General features: G+C 40.8%; 1 protein-coding gene and 1 long non-coding RNA gene across 13 annotated transcripts in view; one reads left to right on the forward strand and one right to left on the reverse strand.

Moving 5' to 3' along the window:
- Positions 1–22,867, reverse strand: part of SP100 (SP100 nuclear antigen) — a 120,765-nt gene that overhangs the window by 34,524 nt on the left and 63,374 nt on the right. For 11 of the 12 annotated variants that reach the window (XM_030917117.1, XM_030917114.1, XM_030917116.1 and 8 more), the window contains 5 exons: positions 13,193–13,237; positions 9,217–9,291; positions 4,563–4,607; positions 3,372–3,476; positions 1,219–1,361 (listed from right to left, as the gene is read on the reverse strand). In XM_030917117.1, the coding sequence (XP_030772977.1) occupies positions 1,219–1,361; positions 3,372–3,476; positions 4,563–4,607; positions 9,217–9,291; positions 13,193–13,237 (413 nt within the window). The remainder of the gene's footprint in view (positions 1–1,218; positions 1,362–3,371; positions 3,477–4,562; positions 4,608–9,216; positions 9,292–13,192; positions 13,238–22,867) is intronic. The other variant, XM_030917111.1, reaches the window with a different exon arrangement.
- LOC115893305 overlaps positions 8,957–22,867 on the forward strand; it is a 32,227-nt gene continuing 18,316 nt past the window's right edge. The window contains exon 1 of the long non-coding RNA XR_004053322.1: positions 8,957–9,117. This is a non-coding gene — a long non-coding RNA (uncharacterized LOC115893305). The remainder of the gene's footprint in view (positions 9,118–22,867) is intronic.

Here is a 22,867-nt window from a genome sequence, read left to right on the forward strand (position 1 = left end):
TGCTAGTTGTTTGTCTTTTTAGGCCTAGCTCAGTGCAAGAGTTCCACAAAATGGTGCTCAACCTCAAAGCCAGAAATGACTTTCTCTTCTCTGAACTATTGTACCTCTTCCTGCAGGTGTCTCTTGTGAGAACACTGACACCCTGTCCAGGCCTGTAATTATGAAAGCACAGCCTTCCTTCTGGGAAGGGGCTCACACTTTGTATACCCTCCATAGCTTTAGATGTGGTTCAATAAGTATTTGCTGAGCAAAGATCTTTTACTTTGTATATTATTTATTTATTTTTAGAGATGGGGTCTTGCTATGTTGCTCAGGCTGGAGTGCAGTGCAGTGCCTACTCACAGCCACAATCCTACTACTAATCAGCAGGGAAGTATTGACCTGCTCTGTTTCCAACCTGGACTGTTTCACACTTTCTTAGGCACTCTGGTGATCCACTATGTTGATGCTGAACTTAGCATGGACACCTGACTGGCATAGTACACTACAGCCCAGAACCCCAGGGCTCAAGTGATCCTCCTGCCTCTGTCTTCTGAGTAACTGGGACTACAGACATATGCCACTGTGCCTGGCAGATCTTTTTTTTAATTGTCAGAGTGGCACGAGGAAGGACTGTCTGTGGGTGTGCAACAGAAAGCACTGCATTTGGAGTTGAAAGACACACGTTCATCTGCAGCAAAGACCCTGTCCCTGCTTTGTAACATCAAGGGGTTGATATGAGAAACAATATTACTTTAAAATGCAATTTATTTCTATTCTCTTATAAGAATAAGTTTGAGGTGGCCTATCCAAAGAAATCTTGTTGAAATGTTTTGTAATCCAGGAACTACATATATATATGTATATATGTTAAATATATATGTTAAATATATGTGTGTGTGTATTTAACATTTACCTCCCCCCCAAATTTAAGACCTCTACTCCAACTTAAGTTACTTTCATGTGACCAAATTCCACAGTTTATTAGTGGTAGAGTCAACACCACAATTTACTGTCCAACCTTCAAAAGGGTAAGAAATAAAGTACTTAGAGGATTACGCTGTAATATAAGCCAGCCAACGTAATGTTCGGGTGAGAATGTTAGTGATAACGTATGCATTGAGACCTTGGAAGAGGAAGTCATGATGAATTTCTGGACACTGAGAAATTCTGCTAAAGCTTGGTGTTAGTGAAGCGTGACAGCCAAATCCTTATTTCAGCCATTTGTCACTAGAATACCTCCATCAGGAACTTCAGGGTGTATCCACCGCAGCGTATACTTAGCTTCCAGTTCTTGGATGCTTTGCGGCCTCCTTCAATTTCGAATTCCCTGGGAGTGAACCACCTTTCATCCTCACTCTGTATACACTTCTTTGAGATTCCTGCAAGACCAAGGCAAGGTGAGCTCCCCAACTGTGAAAACACCTGAACTTGGCCCCCGCCATGCTGGGGTCTGGAGCCTCCCACTTGGGCTCAGGATCGTAGCAGTAGAGTCTGAATTTTCCTGTCAGACATCAGGGGTATCATACCCAGCCTGAAGGAACAGAGATGAAGGGGACTTTCTTTCGTGTGTGTACATTTCTTTGACCTTCATGCAATGAGAAGAAATATTGCTACTAACATTTACCTTTTCAACGTATTTTGCTACATTCCAAAGGTCAGAGGTGGGTGCAAAGGATGGCCCTAAAGAATGAGCAGAATTCTTTCTCCTCTTTCCTCTGAGACCTGATATAGAGTCAACCTGAATTTCAGAGAGGTGGATGAAGGCACAAAGCTCTCTACCATGCTCTTGGGTCCCCAGGTGGCCCTGGGGAAGCTGTTACTACAGCCACGTCTGCCTTGTCTTGTACCATGTTGTTGAACCAGCAAATGACAATTATGTTTCATATTTTGAACTCATGGCTATTTTGTATTAAAAGTAATTATGGAAATGTTACATAGTGGGAGAAGTTAAATTACCTTTATGCAACATAGTCATGGGGCAAACATTTATATTTGTTGGTGCTCAAAGAACTATGTCGTGGGGAGGTGTCAGTCATGACAGATGAACATTAGTTCTGTAATTTAACAATTGTAATTTGCAAAGTATTTTATGTCTGTTATTTTATTTTTTCTCATAATAATACAGTGAGGCAAGTTATATTATTGTTCCGATTTTGTAGAGAAGGAAGTTCAAGGTTAGAGAGACCGAGCACCTGGCTGTAGATGAATCAGACACTCTTGGTATAGCTGAAACTTGAGCGCAGGTCTTCTGCTTCTAAACCTTGTGATCTTACCATTTAGCAGCAGGCTGTACAGATGTTATGGGAAGTGGGGCTGTGAAAGTTAATGCTGAGATTCTCAGATGTCTACATTTTCCACCCAAGTATTAAGGTGCTTGCCCTTGTAGTGGGTGCTAGTTGGATGTCTTGTGGGCCTTTCACATAGGGGAAAGGGGAGATGGCCTCATAGGCTAATGTTTTATGAATTTTAAAAGTGTGAAAATGTCATTGTTGTGCAAAACAGAGTTAACAGAGTGGGCCTGAGACTTTCCCTAGAGGGCCTATATGCAAGGTTGCCCATTGTCTATATGCAAGGTTGGCCACTGGCATTTAGGAATTTGGATTTTAGGAGAGTCTATCATTCGCAGAACTCACTGTGGGCTAAACTGTTTGTAATAAACAATATGGATAGACATATTGTTTATCCATAAAGATAAAGCCCTTTAAAGAAAAATCCCTGTTATTTATGGTTATAAACAAATGCAATTTATTTATATTCTCTTACAAGAATAAATTTGAGATAGCCTATCCAAAGAGATCTTGTTGAAATGTTGTGTAATCCGGGAACCACCTATCCTGATGTATTACTTTCAGACATATGTAAATAAATTGCATTTATCTATAACCATAAACGAAGAAGAGGGCTCACTGTGCCTAAACTGTTTGCACAAATGATACGGTTCATGCTGAACACCCACTTTCCTTCTGGGAATCTGGAATTTTGGTATGTGCTAGGCAGAGGGCGCCTACGTGACTGGTAAAAACCCTGGACTCCTAAACTCAGGCTGGTTTCCCTGGTAGACAACGTTTTACATGTGTTGTCACAGTTTGTTGCTGCAATAATTAAATGAGTCCTGCATGACTCCACGGGGAGAGGACTCCTGGAAGCTTGCTTTTGGTTGTCTCTGAACTTCACCCCAAGTGCCTTTTCCCTAGGGTATGTTTTGCATACTTCACTCATAAACCCTAATTGTAAATATGTTGATGTCCCAAGTCCAAGAAAGCTCCTAGCAAATCATCAAGCCTGAGGCTGGTTTTGCAGACCCTCAAAGCAGGTGTCTACTCCTAAACAGTATGCTATCTGTGTGGATATTTTCCTGCTGAAAATCGTAGATGGACCGGTACACTCACCTTGTTTGAATTTCTTCTTATATAGAGTGCCCTTCACCTCACCACAGGTCACAGGAAGTTCAAGTTGTTTAAAATTAATATTTTCATCTCTGGGAATTCTTGGACCTGCAAGGAAGCATTTTTTTTTTTCCATTCCATCTTATTTTACAACTGTGCGTTGTTCCTCCCCACCTGTCTTGAGAGCTTTCTTTTATAATTTAAAATGTATTGGAGGGATTTCCCCCATGAATCAGTTACATTTCAAAGTCTTTCTTTCATGGCACATTAGATAGCTGTAGATACTGTTGTGCTCCACTCCACCCTCTAAAATACTACACAACAGCCTGGCGTGTGGTAGGATCTTAACTTTCAACCTGGTTGGTCATATCTACCTATCACACAATGATTTTCCTCCTGATGTTTTGAAGGGAGATTTCCACTCATATTATTGCTTTGACGTTATGTTAAAAAAAAAGCCCTCAAATTTTAGTCTCATCTCCCCCATTCCAGGCATTGACTGAGGGGATAGAGGGCAGGATGGCACAGTGGCACCTAATGGGGCACCTTTCGGGGTGGCGTCTGTCTCCCTCTTTGCCAACTGCTTTGCTTCACTTCCCTTTCACTTGAGCTTTCTCTGCTGCTAAAAGGGAAGCTTGGTGTGGAGGGTTCTAGAAGAAATTGCACATTGAGAGAGGAGGGATAAAGAGAGATTGACAAAGGGTTCAAATACACCGTTAGATAGAAGAAATAAAGCCTGGCGTTTTCAACAGATCAATAGGGTGATTATAATTAACATGAATTGATTATACATCTCAAAATAGCTAAAAGAGAATAATCTGAATGTTCCTGGCATCAAAAAAGGTAAATCTTTAAAGTGATGGATATCCCAATAACCCTGATTTGATTATATGAAAGTATCAAATTATCACGTGTACCCCCAAGTATTTTTATCTATTATGTATTAATCAAGCAATCAATAAAAAAGAAAGTGCACATTGCTCGGGGACCCCTGCATGAGCACATGACTGGGGCACTGGGGATCTGATTCCACTGAAGCAGGTATTGAGGGTATTAAAATGAACTTCTGGTCAACGTTAAGTCTCCAGTACTAGCTCCATATGCCATTTAAGAAAACTGACTTATTACTCCCAGTACAGAATATTAAATATTACATGTTTAATTATGAAAAACATATTGATCATTTCTTTTTACCTCTTTTTCTTCTTCTTTTCAAAGGTCTATTGTTGGTTTTTCTTCCTGAGAAAGTTGAAACACAACATAAATGTCTTTGCATTGCAAATCGTAGTGTTTTACAAAACCACCATTCAAATGCAACTTTTCAGGATCCTGTCTAGAACTTAAAGAAAAACATTAAATGCCTAGATCAGGAGTTGGGAACTTTTTTTGTAAAGGGACGGATAGTAAGTAGTTAAGGTTTTTCAGTTCATAACCTCTGTTGTGACTACTCAGCTCTGTAGTTGTGTCATCTGTGCATCAAAGGATGCGACTGTGGCTGTGTTCCAGTACAACTTTATTTACGGTCAGCCGGATAGATTTGCCCTGTAGGTCATAGCTTGCTGACCTCTGATCTAGACTTGGTTACAACCATGATGCTTAACTGAGATGCATCCTATATTTCCCTATTAATATCTCCAATTCATTCCAAATAAATTTGAAGCAGTATTTTACCTGCTTCCCAAGCAACAGGAGGAGAGCAAGAAAGAAGTTGAACATGTATTCAGTGCTTGTTGTAGGCCAGGAGCTATCCTTCGATCTTTGCCTCTATTAACCGACTTCATCTTTATTAAATAAGTGCTAGTACTATCCTCACTTTGCAGATGAGGAAACTGATGCTCAGAGATAAATATATAAATTAAAGTGTTGACAATTTTCTTTGGGAAAGAGTCAGAGATAAAAAGTAGCAACATAAGGTCTCAAGACAGACCTCATGGTAGACTCTACCAGTCAGATATGTAAACTTGGAAGGTTTTGTACTGAAAATGGTGAGGAAAATGACCAAGGACTTAAAAACTAACCCAATGAAGGCTATTCAAGAGGAACTTGTAGAAATTAAGGCACAAGACCTAAGAGTTGTATTGTTAAAGATAGCACAAAGGATTGACTTAAAAGATATCTCGGGGCCAGGTGCGGTGGCTCATGCCTGTAATCCCAACACTTTGAGAGGCTGAGGTAGGTGGAGTTCTGAGGCTGAGTTCTGAGGCTGAGGTCAGGAGTTCAAGACCAGCCTGGCGAAACTGTCTCTACTAAAAATTAAAAAAAAAAAAAAAAAAAAGCTGGACATGGTGGTGTGTGCCTGTAATCCCAGCTACTCGGGAGGCTGAGGCAGGAGAATTGCTTGAACCCGGGAGGCAGAGATTGCAGTGAGCCAAGATCACGCCACTGTACTCCAGCCTGGGTGGCAGAGCGAGACTCCATCTCAAAAAAGAAACAAACCTTGGAAGCATGTATCTATGTGTTGATCGATGTGTCCAAACCAAGAGCCAGTCATTCCAGATGTATGTTTAGATCTGCATCGTTCTAATGTGTTTGCTGAAGTCAGGGATGCAGAGTGGATGCTCTTTCTTTCTAAAGGTCTGTGCCTATTATTCTGTGCCCATGGCTGGTATCGTAGGGTGCTGATTTGGGTCCTGCAAGCCCCAGGAGAAAACCTCCTCCAGATACTCAATCATGCATGCTTCTTCCTTTGAGCAAATTATGACCAGATTAGGTTGGAAAGGCATCTTTCCTTCAATCTAGCATAAAGAAACCTTGGGATTGATGAGACTGTATTTTCTGGGCCTCTGACGTAACAATTACTTAGAGGTTTTTTTTTTTTTTTTTTTTTTTTTTAACTTCATCAAGATAAAAATGGTACCATCAGACATTTACTGATAATTCACATGCCAAGAGGAATCATATCCCAAGAAAAAGCATGCTCTACCACACAAGATGTTGCCCTTAGGAAGTTTATTAAAATATTACAGAGACACATGGAGAGGAGAGATTACTAAACCTGCATAAAAGAATTATAAACTTGGCTATTGAACTAAAAGTGCCCCCCCTACTTTTTTTTTTTTTTTTTTTTTTTTTTTTTTTTGAGACCGAGTCTTGCCCTCTTGCTCTGTTCCTCAGGCTGGAGTGCAGTGGCACAGATCTCGGCTCACTGCAACTTCCATCTCCCGGGTTCAAGTGATTTTCCTTCCTCAACCTCCTGAGTAGCTGGGATTATAGATGTGCACCACCACACCCAGCTAATTTTTGTATTTTTAGTAGAGATGGGGTTTTACCATGTTGCCCAGGCTGGTCTTAAATCCAGGGCTCAAGCAATCCACCTGCCTCAGCCTCCCAGAGTGCTGGGATTACAGGTGTGAGCCACCACACCCGGCCTGAACTAAAGGTTTAAAAGAAACATGTAAAATGTGGAAACATGGAGACCTCAAGGAAGTAGATGAAGCTTTTTTACCAATCCTTGCTTGTCTCTCAGAAAAATTTGCTCTAGATCGATCAGTTTCAAAGACCATGATTGTGCCAAGTGTGGTAGTTGATGCGGTTGCCACAGTAACATGTCATCCACACAGGGGTGGCTCTGTGTGGGACTCTCCTGTCACTCATGATGATCAAGTTGCAGGTGCACCCGGGAAAACTGGCCACTTCTAACTCTTCTCTCCTCCTTCCCCCAACTCTCCCTTCTCCCCACAGTTCCATCAAAAGACACTTGTTCTCTGTCTGCTTTCTTCTTTCCCATAAAGTGGTCAAACTGGTGATCCAGCTCTGGCCATAACCTGGCTCTGTTCAACCCTAGCCATTATTGGTCAACGTATATTCTCTTGCTCTCAGTTTATCTCTGTTTAAATCCTTCTTGGACTGCAGGGATTTCCTTTCAATCAAAACCTATTGAGGGCAAACAACTTTAGGGCAAAACACCAGAAGCTAATTGCACTGCTTCCCAGCTCTTGGCATGGAGACATCTGGGCTGAGGAGGAGATCATGTGTAATAAAGTGCTGCAGAGCTGTGCTTTCCAGTGGTCCTTTGTGTGTTCGCTGGCTCCAGCACCTCACTACAATTGTATATCCAGGCAGTCAAATGCCTGGACACAGTAGGATTTGATTGTTCTTGGGTCTATCAGTTTTAATTCTATATTAACCATGTAAAATAATAATATGGTCAGAAAAAATTAAAAGTTATTTTAAAATACATATTTTTTTCACAACAGGGACTAATCATTTTTGGCAAAAGAGTATATCACCATGTTTAGGTGATTCTTTGGTTATCTCAGAGTATTAGCAGAAGCCTCAACATCCAAGAATGCCACAATAGGAGCCCAGTACTTCTATATCCTAAGGCAGGATGCCAGTCTATCTGCAAAGAACATGGTAGGGGATTGGGAGCCTGGTTCTGCCAGCATCAGCCTTTCCCACCTTCAGGACTTATGAGAGAGGCCACATTTCTCTGGAGAGAATTGTCAGACACCTTCTCTCAAGCCAAATGAGAAGGTTTAAAGACATCTAAGCAGGAGATGGACCTCTGTCTCTGGGAATGTCAGGGAATGAGAGACTCTCAGACTCACCGCTGAGAAGCGCAAAGGTGAAGGTCATGGCTAGTTGGGTCAAGGGTGCCAGAGGGCTGAGCTGGGAGCCAGCAGGGGAATAATGAAGAAGCACGATTCCCATGGTCTGGTGCAGACCTTGTGGATGGGAGCTGGACTGGGTGTTTTTAAGAGATATTCTCACTGAGGGAACAGCAGTGGATTGTGTATCTTCTAGAAGGACCATCCAGTGTCTTAATTCCCAAGCAGGTTGGCCACCACCAACTATGGAGAGGCAGTTGCATACACTGCTTCTGCCATTCTAGTGGGGGAATTCATAGCCAAAGGAAATATATATATATATCTCACACACACACACATATATATGTATGTATGTATATAGAGAGAGTCTATATGAAGTTATGTGGCCAGAGAAAGAGTTTTAGGTGTCAAAACTCTTTTAGATGACAAATTTGTCTGTAAATTTGAGCAGGATAACAACAGGGCAGTCTGGCAGGAGATGGTGTCTGTCTTCTCTGTTTGCCTCCTCCTTCATGCACCTTTCTCCTGGCTGAAGGAGCAGCTCAGCAGAGTTCCAGAATCATCTGCAAATTGCACAGGGAGGATGCTTTGCATTTCAGAGCCTCTATGTGGTAGAGGCGGGGACTGAAGAGCTGACTTAGTAGAAACAGGTGTAAAGGTCTTAAAATGAACTTGAGGATACTGAGCTGCTGTTCCAACCCTTCCAGTCAGTGACACTGGGGAAGAGGCACAGTCTACAAGGGCTCTGTGATGATGATGCAGGAGAGGGGGCTGTCCATGGTTTTTACTGAGTCCTGTAGGAGATCCATGGAATGAGAAGCCACATGGGAAGCTGGGATGGGCCTTGGAGGGCAGCCAGTCTAGCCTAACTGACCTAATTTCACTTTACAGATAAGTAAACTGTAATTTACTTGGGGCAGACCCCAGTCCATGCAATTACCACATGGTGATAAGCAAGAGGAGGGACAGCTACATCACTTGCAAATTACATGGGTTTTGTCTGTTTTGTTTTAGTTTCTATGCCAACAACTATTTCTGGCCTTCAAAGTTATCAGTTCAGCAGAGGAAGCACTGCAGGCAGCTCCTGGGCCCTCGGGTCAGGTTGCAGATTCATCACCTAGCTACTTGTTTGTGGTGTTACCATCTTTTTCTCCCTGACGTATCTTGGAACTTGACGAAATCTGATATATTTCTCAACAGTAAGTACAGCAACATAAAGCAATTAGGAAAAAAATGTTTTTTACTAAGAGCATGAACATTTACACATTATTTATTTAAAATGTATTTTTTTTTTTTACCTCTTGGTTGCCGTCTTTCCTTTGGGACTTTGTTATTCCGAGTTAAGTGTTTTCTAGGTCTGTGTTTCTTTCTCCCTGAGAAAATAGGAAAATATAAATATGGATGGTGTAAAAAACTCACATTATATATAATAGTGCTTTCAAAAATTTTATTTAGCTGTAACTTTTCCAGAGCTTAACACACAAAGAAAAATACGTAACACATAGCCTTGCAATGACCAAGCCTTTGGTTGTTAACCTGGGTTCATCCTAGATTTTCTTTTCCTTACTGTGACATTAATCCAAATTCATTTGTCCCCCTACATTAATTTTAAAAAGAACTTAAGACAGTTTCATTTATATCTCAAAGAATACTGTAAGAATAATAATAATGATGAGGGCTAAGACTTAAGTGCTTATTATGTGCTAGACATGAACACAAGATATGTACCTCTACTAATTCATTTATGAGATAGAGACTTTTACTCCCCCTATTACCAATGAAGAAACTTCAGCATACAGATATTGCAAAATGAAGTGAAGCATTGCAGATTTCCTCTGGTTGTGGGGCAGAAATCAATGGCAGCAACGCAAGAATTTGGATTGTCCCACTCATTTTGATGGTGAGACACCAGCTACCATCTTAGCCCTCAGTGAAGGCGTTGAGGCTGAAAATACAGTGAAAATGACCAAAGACCTTATTCACATAGGTTTCGCCAAAAAATTAGGATCTAAGGAACTAACCAAGACACTATTGCCCAAGGGGAATTTGTATAGAGATTCAAGTCCCAGAAAGCCTCAGGGTTAGGACTAACAAAGGGTTGATTGAAACCCTATCTCAGGAGCACGCTGTTAGATTCAGCAGGTGATGGGGGTAGGCAGAAAGACAGTGAGGTATGTGCAGGAGCATCTCATGAGTGCTATGTTTAAAGGTGCTGATCTCTCAGGCAAGGCCATAAAGTTCCTCTCCTCTCCTCTCCTCCCCTCCCCTTCCCTCCTCTCTTCCCTTCATCCTTCCCTCCCTCCCGCTTTTCCTTCCCATGCTGTCTCCCTGTATTTTTTTTTCCTTTCTTTCTTTCTTTCTATGACCTGGCCACAATTTGAACTTGTCCAGCCATAGATATCTTAGACAAACAAAGACTCTTTTTCTGTCCCTCTATGTCTTTGGTCCTGTTGTAGTCGCCTTTCATCAAAGTCCATTGAGGACAAACAAATTAGAGGTATTCAAGTAGTTTAGTTCAGTTTACTCGAGTTCTACTTACGAGGAGATTTGGAGCTTAAGATCTGCTAATACTATAGAGCTCTTGGGACTTCCTTTGTAATTATTCTATGCAAATTGTCTTGCTCAAAACAAATACCCCACAGGAAGTAGTGTGGCAATTCTTGGATTTCCTGTCCAAGTGCTAACAGCTAACACCATGTTCTTGCTATAGAAGTTGAGTAACGTGCTCCTTCCTCCTTAAGGCAACTGAGAAGACTACAACTTCAAGGTAACTGATCTTCACCTTCAGGAGTTTGAGGAAGGCAGAGACATTTATAGACTCAATCCTAGAATGTCGAGAGGGTCTGAAGATTCATAATTCCTATAGGTCTCCCTGGGGAAAAGAGGAGCTCACTTAGTTCTTCTTGAGAGATATTCTGTCTGGGAGAATCACTTGGGTGGATGAGTTGACCCCAGCAGGACCTCCCAGAGCTGGGAGACTGAGGGAATTGGTAAGCAGCCAGTTGAAGTTCCTGAATTAGGGGAACTTCAGTTGAGAGGTTCTCTCTAAGTTGAGTGTCTCTGAAGAACTCACAAATGAATATGGCTCATGCATCCACCAATATCTAGGAGACACAAAAATCTATGAGGTTGGTGCAAAAGTAATTGCAGTTTTTGCTTTTTTTTTTTTTTAAGGCAAAACCCACAATTACTTTTGCACCAAGCTATATAGTATGAGGGCCATTCCTGCTCCTGTCCACTTCTTTCTCCCCCTCCTCCTAGACCCAAATTAGTTGAAAGCAATAGACACTCAGTGGAGTTGGAGAGGAAGTGTGGATGAAAGTAAATGCTGACTTCACCCAGCTTCCCTACCACATGGTTTCCAGTTTTAATATTATATCAGCTCAGGCTTTTAAATATTAAATGAGATATTACTGCTAAAAGGGACTAGCATAGCTCTAGGGCTTACCTAAGACTTCATTCATGGGCAAGAAAGTAACTATTTGAGAGAACAGGTTTGAAAAGTAAGTAGAAGGAATAAATGTGATTTCTGCTTAGACTTAACAAATCCAAGTATTTTAGTAAAATAGTTAAGGTAGAGAGGCTTCCATAGAAACCAGTAAAAACGTGAAGGAAGAAACATCTTAGACCTGGGTAAGTACAAACTGGAATATAACCAAGACGACAGATAGGTACAGAAATAAAAATGACAGCGATGCTGGAAATATTACATGTATATACTTATTTATAGTAGAGTTATATTTAAAGTTAGTTATATTTGAAAATAGTTATATCATTTACATAAACATATGTATCTATGTTTATGAGTGACAGACAGAAATAATCAGAAATCATGGGAAAAAATATATCCAAATATGCTTTAGCTCTAGAGGAAAAAGTGCTGCCATCTCTACAGTGCCATATCAACTTGCCAGAAATATTTTACAAGATGTAAAAAAAAAAAAAATTAAATAAGGTATGCAAGAGAAACATAAGTAGAATGGGAGAGGGAAGGAAATAAAGGAGAGACAAAGACGAGAAGGAAAAGGAGGAATGCAATAAACATAAAATCCACAAGATCTGATGAAGAGAATGGAGTGTCACATCTTTTTTATCTTCAAGTGCGCAGTGCAGCATACGCTCTGATTGAGTTTGGTTCGCTGCCTGTAACATCAGCATTTTGGGAGGCCGAGGCAGGTGGATCACCTGAGATCAGGAGTTCAAGACTAGCCTGGCCAACATGGCGAAACCGTGTCTTTACTAAAAATACAAAAATTCGCCTGTAATCCCAGCTACTAGGGAGGCTGAGGCAGGAGAATTGCTTGAACCTGGGAGGCAGAGGTTGCAGTGAGCTGAGATCGTAGTACTGTACTCCAGCCTGGGTGACAGGGGAAGGCTCCATCTCAAAAAAGAAAATAAATAAATAAATAAAATAAAATAACCCCGTGTTTCTCAGGCTTCGATCTGATGTGGCACCAGTACTCTGGCTTCCATGTAATTGATTCAAATTCTCTGTCTGTTTCTTCATGTTCTGTCCCGGACTGTATTAGTTACAACACACCTTTCTAACACTTCCTCCTGTTGCCTCATTTCCTAATCAGGCCTGGCATGTCTCTGCCCACATAGCTCTGTAATGCCTCTCAGCTTCCAGCTCCTGTGCTTGCCAAAGAGTCTCAGGTGACAAAAAGGCTGGATCTGAATCAATGGAGAGTCCGAGTTTTCCTCTTTATTTAAGGGAATCAGTGACTTTGGAGGCAAACATGAAGGGCAAGTAGGCATATTGCTATTTGTCACCCATAATCATTCCTTCTTCCATAAGAATAGACTTACAGCTGAACCAAAGACTGCCTGGCCAGCGTTTACATTTCTCAGCCTCACTTTGCAGCTAGCTCTCACCATGTAACCAAGTTTTGGCCAATGGGATGTTGGCAGAAGACTTCTGAGTCTTTCCATTAAAATAAACAAATGGCTGGTTCTTTTGTCAGTTTTTTTTTTCTTTCCCACTGGTTGGGAGACAATGTCAACCAGATCAGCCCTTGTGGACCCACAGTTGGAAACTTCATGTCAAGGAAGGCAGATTGCCTACCACTTCTGGGCTCTTAGATTATTTGTTTTAAGCCACTGTATTTTGGGATCTGTTTGTTACAATGACTCAGCTGGTACTCTAAATAATCCATTGGGTCTGAAGCTACCATGGCCCATAGGAGATTTTGAGGCTGCAGCAAGGATGGGGTCTGGCAGGAAGAATAGGACCACAGCGAGTTCAAAGGAGTAAATCCCCACATTTCTTCTTACCTCTTTGGAGACCATTTGCTTTAAATATATGTTTTCTCTTTTTTCCTGCACACAGAAAAGAAAGAAAATAATCCTCTATAACTATAAACAAAGATTTGCACACTTTTTATGTCAATAGTTTCCAAGTATTTAATTTTGTTTTCCTTCCACTTTTGTGGGGCTAAGTCCTCGGCTACCAACATCCCATCTTGGTTGTTGTCACACAGAAACCATTAACCACAAAGCAACCTGTTTTCACACAGTGTTAGTCATTTACACTATGCTTGTACATATCCATATGTGGTCTTATCATTCACAATAAAGAAAGATTTTAAAGTAGCTGAAATCAAGCAGAAGGTGACAGAAGGTGACAGGAGCAGCAGAAGAGTACCAGGAGGGTCAAACAATAGTAGGTCTAAGAAATCACCAGTGATGGCCGGGCACAGTGGCTTGTGCCTGGAATCCTAGCACTTTGGGAGGCCAAGGTGGGTGGATCACTTGTAGGCCAGGAGTTTGAGACCAGCCTGACCAACATGGCAAAATCCTATCTCTACTAAAAATACAAAAATTAGCCTGGAGTGGTGCCATGCACCTGTAGTCCCAGCTACTTGGGAGGCCGAGGCAGGGCAATTGCTTGAACCTGGAAGGAGGAGATTGCAGTGAGCTGTGATGGTGCCACTGCACTTCAGTCTGGGCGATAGAGCAAGACTCCATCTCAAAAAATATAAATAAATAAATAAATAAATAAATATAAAAAAAGAAAGAAATTACCAGTGAAGTCCACTTCGTGGAATTCAGAGGCATGCTTTGAGTAGCTAAGGCTGTAATTGTGTTTATAACAGCCAGAACTTGAGAAATAAGTAGAAAAAAAATCAGAGAAATGAAGACAAATTTAGAAGAAAAATAAAGGAGATTAGGCATTTCAGAAATTAAAGTGAAGGACACATATTACAGAAACAGGAAAAGGAAACAAGAAATTTTAAGAATGATTAGACAAAACAAGCTGGGCGCAGTGGCTCACCCCTGTAATCTTAGCACTTTGGGAGGCTGGGGCAGGTGGATCACCTGAGCTCAGGAGTTTGAGACCAGCCTGGCCAACATGGCGAAACCCCGTCTCTCCTACAAATAAAAAAATTAGCTGGCATGATGGCACATGCCTGTAGTCCCAGCTACTTGGGAGGCTGAGGCAGGAGAATCACTTGAACCTGGGAGGTGGAGGTTGCAGTGATCTGAGATGACTCCACTGCACTCCAGCCTGGGTGACAGAGTGAGACACTGTTTCAAAAATAAAATAGCATAAAATAAAAATTAGAGAGAAAATAATCAATGTAAGTGAACAAATTATTGGAGTTCCCAAAGCAGAAAATCAAAATAATAGAAGAAATACTTGATGAAAAAAGTGTGGAATTATAATATAAATTAAAATGTATACATCAAAAGTACCTATCTCTTCACCCTGTCACAGGGAAATTGATCCAAAATAGCCAACACCGAGATATATTTCCAACACATTTATTGGACTTTAAAGATAAAGAAATAATTGAATGGGCAGTGTAGGCAAAAAGTTATTTTCAAGGGAGACTTATTGGCCACAAAATTTTCCACACCAACTTTTAATGCCACAGGAAAGTGGAGAAAAACCTGTAAGATATTTCTAGAAATAAAGAATGAGCAAACTATTTTTCAGGTATAAATAACACAAATTTGAACAGAAAAATTCTTGGAATGTAGTTTCTGAGTCCTCATTACTAGAAGATATACTTCAGCAAACTAAGGTAGAGCTGAAAATGCTGGCAAAAGGACCAAAATAAAAGTGGGCAGTACGGTGACAGATGAGAATATGAAGTGCATATGCGCTGACAATATAGAAATAGTATAATAACAAAAAATATGAGGGGAAGGGTTAGGTGCAGTGGCTCATGCCTGTAACCCCAGCACTTTGGGAAGCATAGGTGGAAAGATCACTTGAAGCCAGAATTTTGAGACCAGCTTGGGCGACCTAGCAAGACCTCGTCTCTACAAAAAATTTGAAAGAATTAGCAAGCTATGGTGGTGCACACCTGCAGTCCTAACTGCTCAGGAGGCTGAGGTAAGAGGATCACTGGAGCCCAGGAGTTAGAGGTTGCAGCTAATATTGCACCACTGCCCTCTAGCATAGGTGACAGAGTGAGACCCTGTCTCAGACAAAACAAAACAAAACAAAACAAAACAAAACAAAACAAAACAAACAAACAAAAAACAGGGAGGAGAGAGCAAAAATAGGCTGTAGAGCAAGTTCTTTGTTTATTTTAAAGGTAGGAGTCCAAAAGTATTGTGTAGACAAATCCAAGAGTGGATGTAAAGCAAGGTTAATGGCTGAAAGGTAAACATGGTAATGTCATGGCCTAAAACTGGGTGAGACAGGAAAAAGACTGGACAATGGAATGGCACACAGGCTGATTTTATAAATCTGGGTGGGACACTAAAGGGTACTGTCTAAAATAGAGCACCAAAGGAATCATATAAAGGTAATCCTAAAAGTAATCACTGGAACAAAATGCAAACCTTCTTTAAATTGGAAGTATACACTCCTAACCACTGAGAAAATACGAAATGAGTGTGGGCTGCTTACCCATTCATTTATTTCGAGGGAAAGACTCAGAGGTGGCTCACATATCTTCTGCTCATATGCCATTGGCTAGAACCTAATGACATGATCACAGTGAACTGTGAGGAAGGCTGAAAGTATAGTGATATGGTTTGGCTCTGTGTCTCCACCCAAATCTCAAGTCGAATTGTAATCCCCATGTGTTGGGGGAGGGGCCTGGTGGAAGGTGATTGGATCACAGGGGCAGATTTTCGCCTTGCTGATCTTATGATAGTGAGTTCTCACAAGATCTGGTGGTTTAAAAATGTGGCACTTCAGCAGCCAGCACTGGAACTCACAACTGCCTAAAACGCTAAGTTCCCTTGGCAGGGGAAGGGTAGCATCCATCTCTACAGCTCCAGGCCATGCTTTTCCTTAGCTGGAGCCAGGGAGACTGGACGGCTTGGTCCCAAGACGTATCCCCCAAAGCCCAACACACTGGCTGTGGCCTACTGCAGCCAGAGTGCCTCTTTAGGTCTGACCCTGACTCATCCTTCCTCACTGGATGGGGCTTCCCTGCAGGAACTCCAATAACTCCAGCCAGAGGCTCAGGGACAGAACCCAGATCTCTTTGGGCCTGAGCCCATAGAGAAAAGGCCACAGTCTCCATGAACCAGCAGACTTAGCTTTTCCTCCTGGTAGTTCTGAGGAATCTGGGCAGCCCAGACACTTGGTTTCCCCCCAGCAAAGCACACCTCCTACACCAAGGAACAGTCATTGTGTTTCATTGAATAAAGCCTCCAAGAAATATGGGACTTTATAAAAAGACCAAAATTATGATTGATTGGAGTACCTGAAAGAGATGGGAAGAATGCACACAAGCTGGAAAACATACTTCAGGATATTATCTAGGAGAACTTCCCCAACCTAGCAAGGCAGGCCAACATGCAAATTCAGGAAATACAGAGAACACCACCTAGATACTCCATGAGAAGGTCAATCCCAAGACACATGATCATCAGATTCTCCAAGGTCCAAATGAAGGAAAGACCAGAGAGAAAGGCCAGGTCACCTACAAAGGGAAGCCCATCAGACTAAACAGTAGACCTTTCAACAGAAACTCTACAAGCCAGAAGAGATGGGGGCCAATATTCATTATTCTTAAAGAAAAAAGTTTTCAATACAGAATTTCATATCCAGCCAAACTAAGCTCCATAAGTGAAGGAGAAATAAAATCCTTTTCAGACAAGCAAATGCTGAGGGATTTTGTTACTACTAGGCCTGCCTTGCAAGAGTTCCTGAAAGATGTGCTAAATAAATAAAGAAAAAGCCAGTACCAGCTGCTGCAAAACATACTAAAATATAAAGACCAATGACACTATGAAAAATCTGCATCAACTAGTGTGCAAAATAGCCAGATAGCATCTTGATGACAAGATCAAATTCATGCATAACAATACTAACCTTAAATGTAAATGGGCTAAATGCCCCAATTAAAAGACACAGCCTGGCGAATTGGATAAAGAGTCAAGACCCATTGGTGTGCTGTATTCAGGAGACCCATCTCACCTGCAAAGACACGCATAGGCTCAAAATAGGGGAATGGAGGAAAATTTACCAAGCAAATAGAAAGAAAAAATAAAAAAGAAGAGGTTGCAATCTTAGTTTCTGACAAAACAGACTTTAAACCAACAAAGATCAAAAAAGACAAAGAAGGGCATTACATAATGGCAAAGGGAAAAATTCAACAAGAAGAGCTAACTATTCTAAATATATATGCACCCAATACAGGAGCACCCAGATTCATAAAACAAGTCCTTAGACTCCCACATAATAATAGTGGGAGACTGTAACACCCCACTGTCAATATTAGACAGATCAATGAGACAGAAAATTAAGGATATTCAGGACTTGAACTCAGTTGTGGATCAAGAAGACCTAATAGACATCTACAGAACTCTCCACCCCAAATCAACAGAATATATATTCTTTTCAGTGTCACATGGTACTTATTCTAAAATCGACCACATAATTGGAAGGAAAACACTCCTCAGCAAGTGCAAAGAACTGAAATCATAACAGACAGTCTCTCAGACCACAGCACAATCAAATTAGAACTCAGGACTAAGAAACTCACTCAAAACCACTCAATTACATGGAAATTGAACAACCTGCTCCTCAATGACTCCTGGGTAAATAATGAAATTAAGGCAGAAATCAGGAAGTTCTTTGAAACTAATGAGAACAAAAAGACAATGTACCAAAATCTCTGGGACACAGCTAAAGCAATATTAAGAGGGAAATTTATAGCACTAAATGCCCACGTCGGAAAGCTAGAAAGATCTAAAATCAATACCCTAACATCACAATTAAAAGAGCCAGAGAGACAAGAGCAAACTAATCCAAAAAACCAGGAGCTGGTTATTTGAAAAAATTACCAAAATAGATAGACTGCTAGATAGGCTAATAAAGAAGAAAAGAGAGAAGAATCAAATAGACACAATAAAAAATGATAAAGGGGATATCACCACTGACCCCACAGAAGTACAAACTACCATCAGAGAGTACTACAAACACCTCTACACAAACTAGAAAATCTAGAAGAAATGGATAAATTCCTGGAAACATACACCCTCCCAAGACTAAACCAGGAAGAAATCGAATCCCTGAATAGACCAATAGCAAGTTCTGAAATTGAGGCAGTAATTAACAGTCCACCAACCAAATAAAGCCCAGGACCAGACTGATTCACAGCTGAATTCTACCAGAGGTACAAAGAGTAGCTGGTACCTTTCCTTCTGAAACTATTCCAAACAATTGAAAATGAGTGACTCCTCCCTAATTCATTTTATGAAGCCAGCATCATCCTGATACCAAAACCTGGCAGAGACACAGTAAAAAAAGGAAACTTCCATCCAATATCCCTGATGAACATCGATGCAAGAATTCTCAATAAAATACTGGCAAACTGAATCCAGCAGCACATTAAAAAACTTATCCATCATGATCAAGTTGGCTTCATCCCTGGGATGCAAGGCTGGTTCAACATATGTAGATCAATAAATGTAATCCATCACACAAACAGAACCAAAGACAAAAACCACATGATTATCTCAATAGATGCAGAAAAGGTCTTTGAAAAAATTCAACATCCCTTCCTGTTAAAAACTCTTGGCCAGGCGTGGTGGCTCACACCTGTAATCCCAGCACTTTGGGAGGCCAAGGCAGGTGGATCATGAGGTCAGGAGATTGAGACCATCCTGGCTAACATGGTGAAACACTGTCTCTACTAAAATTACAAAAAATGAGCTGGGCGTGGTGGCGGGCACCTGTAGTCCCAGCTACTTGGGAGGCTGAGGCAGGAGAATGGTGTGAACCCGGGAGGTGGAGCCTGCAGTGAGCCGAGATCATGCCACTGCACTCCAGCCTGGGCCACAGAGCGAGACTCCGTCTCAAACAACAACAACAAAAACCCAAACAAACAAACAAAAAAACTCTCAATACACTAGGTATTGATGAGACATACCTCCAAATAATAAGAGCTATTTATGACAAACCCACAGCCAATATCATACTGAATGGGCAAAAGCTGGAAGCCTTCCCTTTGAAAACCGGCCCAGGACAAGGATGCCCTCTCTCACCACTCCCGTTCAACATAGTACTGGAAGTTCCGGCAAGAGAAAGAAATAAAGAGTATTCAAATAGGGAGAGAGGAAGTCAGATTGTCTATACTTGCAGAATACATGACTTTATATTCAGAAAACCCCATCATCTGAGCCTCAAAATTCCTTAAACTGATAAGGAATGTCAGCAAAATCTCAGGATACAAAATCAATGTGCAAAAATCACAAGCATTCCTTTACACCATCAATAGGCAAGCAGAGAGCCAAATCATGAATGAACTCCCATTCACAATCGCTACAAAAAGAATAAAATACCTAGGAATACAGCTAACAAAGGATATGAAGGACCTCTTCAAGGAGAACTGCAAACCACTGCTCAAGGAAATAAAAGAGGACACAAACAAACGAAAAAACATTCCAACCTCATGGATAGGAAGAATCAATATAATGAAAATGACCATACTGCCCAAAGTAATTTATAGATTAAATGCCATTCCCATCAAACTACCATTGACATTCTTCACAGAATTAGAAAAGACTACTTTGAATTTCATATGGAATCAAGGAAGACCCCGTACAGCCAAGACAATCCTAAGCAAAAAGAACAAAGCTGGAGGCATCACCCTAGCTGACTTCAAATTATACTACAAGGCTACAGTAACCAAAACACCAAGGTACTGGTACCAAAACAGACACGTAGACCAATGGAACAGAACAGAGACCTCAGAAATAACACCACACATCTATAACCATCTGATCTTTGACACCCCTGACAAAGACAAGTAATGGGCAAGGGATCTCCTATTTAATAAATGGTGCTGGGAAAACTGGCTAGCCATATGTAGAAAACTGAAACTGGACCCTTTCCTTATGCCTTATACAAAAATTAACTCAGGATGGATTAAAGACTTAAAATGTATAACCCAAAGCCATAAAAACCCTAGAAGAAAACATAGGCAAAACATTGAGGACACAGGCATGGACAAAGGCTTCAGGACGAAAACGCCCAAAGCAATTGCAACAAAAACCACAACTGACAAATGGGATCTAATTAAACTAAAGAGCTTCTGCACAGCAAAAGAAATGATCATCAGAACGAACAGGCAGTCTACAGAATGTGAGAAAATTTTTGCAATCTATCCATCTGACAAAGGTCTAATATCCAGAATTTACAAGGAACTTAAACAAATTTACAAGAAAAAAACAACACCATCAAAAAGTGGGCAAAGGATATGAAAAGACATTTCTCAAAAGAAGACATTTATGTGGCCAAAAAACATACAAAAATAAGCTCAACATCACTGAACATTAGAGAAATGCAAATCAAAACCACAATGAGTTACCATCTCACACCAGTCAGAATGGCAATTATTAAAAAGTCAAGAAACAACAGATGCTGGTGAGGCTGTGAATAAATAGGAACACTTTTACACTGTTGGTGGGAATGTAAATTAGTTCAACCATTGTGGAAGACAGTATGGCGATTCCTCAAGGATCTGGAACCAGAAATACCATTTGACCTAGCAATCTCATTACTGGGTATATACCCAAAGGAATATAAATCATTCTACTATAAAGACACATGCACACGTATGTTTATTGCAGCACTATTTGCAATAGCATAGCCATGGATCCAAACCAGATGCCCATCAATGATAGACTGGATAAAGAAAATGTGGTACATATACACCATGGAATACCATGCAGCCGTAAAAAGGAATGAGATCATGTGCTTTGCAGGGACATGGATGAAGCTGGAAGCAATCATCCTTAGCAAACTGACCAGGAACAGAAAACCAAACACTGTATGTTCTCACTCACAAGTGGGAGTTGAACAATGAGAACACATGGACACAGGGAGAGGAACACACTAGGGCCTGTTGTGGGGTGGGAGTTGAGGGGAGTGAACCTAGAGGATGGGTCAATAGGTACAGCAAACCGCCATGACACATGTATACCTATGTAACAAACCTGCACATTCCGCACATGTACCCCAGAACTTACAAAACAAACAAACAAACAAACACGCCTGTAATGCCAGCACTTTGGGAGGCTGAGGTGGGCGGATCACGAGGTCAGGAGATCGAGACCATCCTGGCTAACAGGGTGAAACCCTGTCTCTACTAAAACTACAAAAAATGAGCCGGGCATGGTGGTGCACTCCTGTAGTCCCAGCTACTCGGGAGGCTGAGGCAGGAGAATGGCGTGAACCCAGGAGGCAGAGCTTGCAGTGAGCCGCGATAGCGGCACTGCACTCCAGCCTGTGACAGAGCGAGACTCCGTCTCAAAAAAAAACAGAAAAACAAAAAAACAAATCAACAAACAAAAAAACTGTGGCACTTCCCTTTAGCTCACCCTCTGTCCTGGGTTGCCATGGTAAGATGTGCTTGCTTCCCCTTCACCTTCTGCTGCGATTCTAAGTTTCCTGAGGCCTCCCAGCCGTGTGGAACTGTGAATCAATTAAACCTCTTTATCAAAATAAATTACCCAGTCTCAGGTAGTTCTTTATAACAGTGTGAGAATAGACTAATACAGATAGTCTCAGCTAGGTAGCCACTAACTAGTTGTAACCACTAGAAGAAAAGTGCAAATATTCCTCATTATCAGAAGTACACACATGCACATAAAATGCATAGAAGACAGAATGCAGAGTGTTGACTTAAAAAAAGTCCAAATCCCTAGACTATATAACATAAAGCAATGTGACTAAAACAAGATCAAACATTTTGGTTCTATCAATAAAAGTAAATGGGCTTAACTCACTTATTTAAAAAAGAAATTTTGAGAGATTTAACTACAAAGTAAAAACCAAGATTTTATCATGCATGAAAGACTCATTTAAAAACATATAAAACATTGAAAATAAATATATAGGCAAACATATATTCAGTATACATCAGTAAAAGAAATCAGGGACCATGTAATTCAGACCAAAAAGTTTTAAGCAAGTAGAAATTATAGGAGATGCAATAAGAAATGGGTAAAAACACACTATTGATAGAAGACTTTATTTTTGCTTCTTTTAGCCCATAAGAGATCAGTGTAGAAAACGGAAAAAGATGGAAGACCCAAGTGATTTGTTTAACAGGATCAGTATGATTGATACATGTTGAACTCCATAGCCAGAAAATAGAGTATACACATTTTCCCCACCCTCTCTTAAATAACTGTGTCAAAGAGGAAATACAAATCCAAATTGTGGGCTATTTAGCAAATAACAATAATAAAAAACGTTGCCTATGAGAAGCTATGGAAGATTGTTAATACAGTGCCCAAAGGGAGGGGAAAAGTCTTAGCTGGGCATGCTAGCTCATGCCTGTCCTCCAGCTACTTGGGAGGCTAAGATGGGTGTATCATTTGAGGCCAGGAGTTCAGGACTAGCCTAGGCAACATAGTGATACCCCATCTCTAAAATAAAATAAAATAAAATAAAATAAAATAAAATAAAATAAAATAAAATAAAATAAAATAAAATAGTGAGACATGATGCCATGTGCCTGTAACCCA

This window comes from Rhinopithecus roxellana, chromosome 14 (genome assembly GCF_007565055.1).
Source record: "Rhinopithecus roxellana isolate Shanxi Qingling chromosome 14, ASM756505v1, whole genome shotgun sequence".
Classification (NCBI taxonomy): Eukaryota; Metazoa; Chordata; class Mammalia; order Primates; family Cercopithecidae; genus Rhinopithecus; species Rhinopithecus roxellana.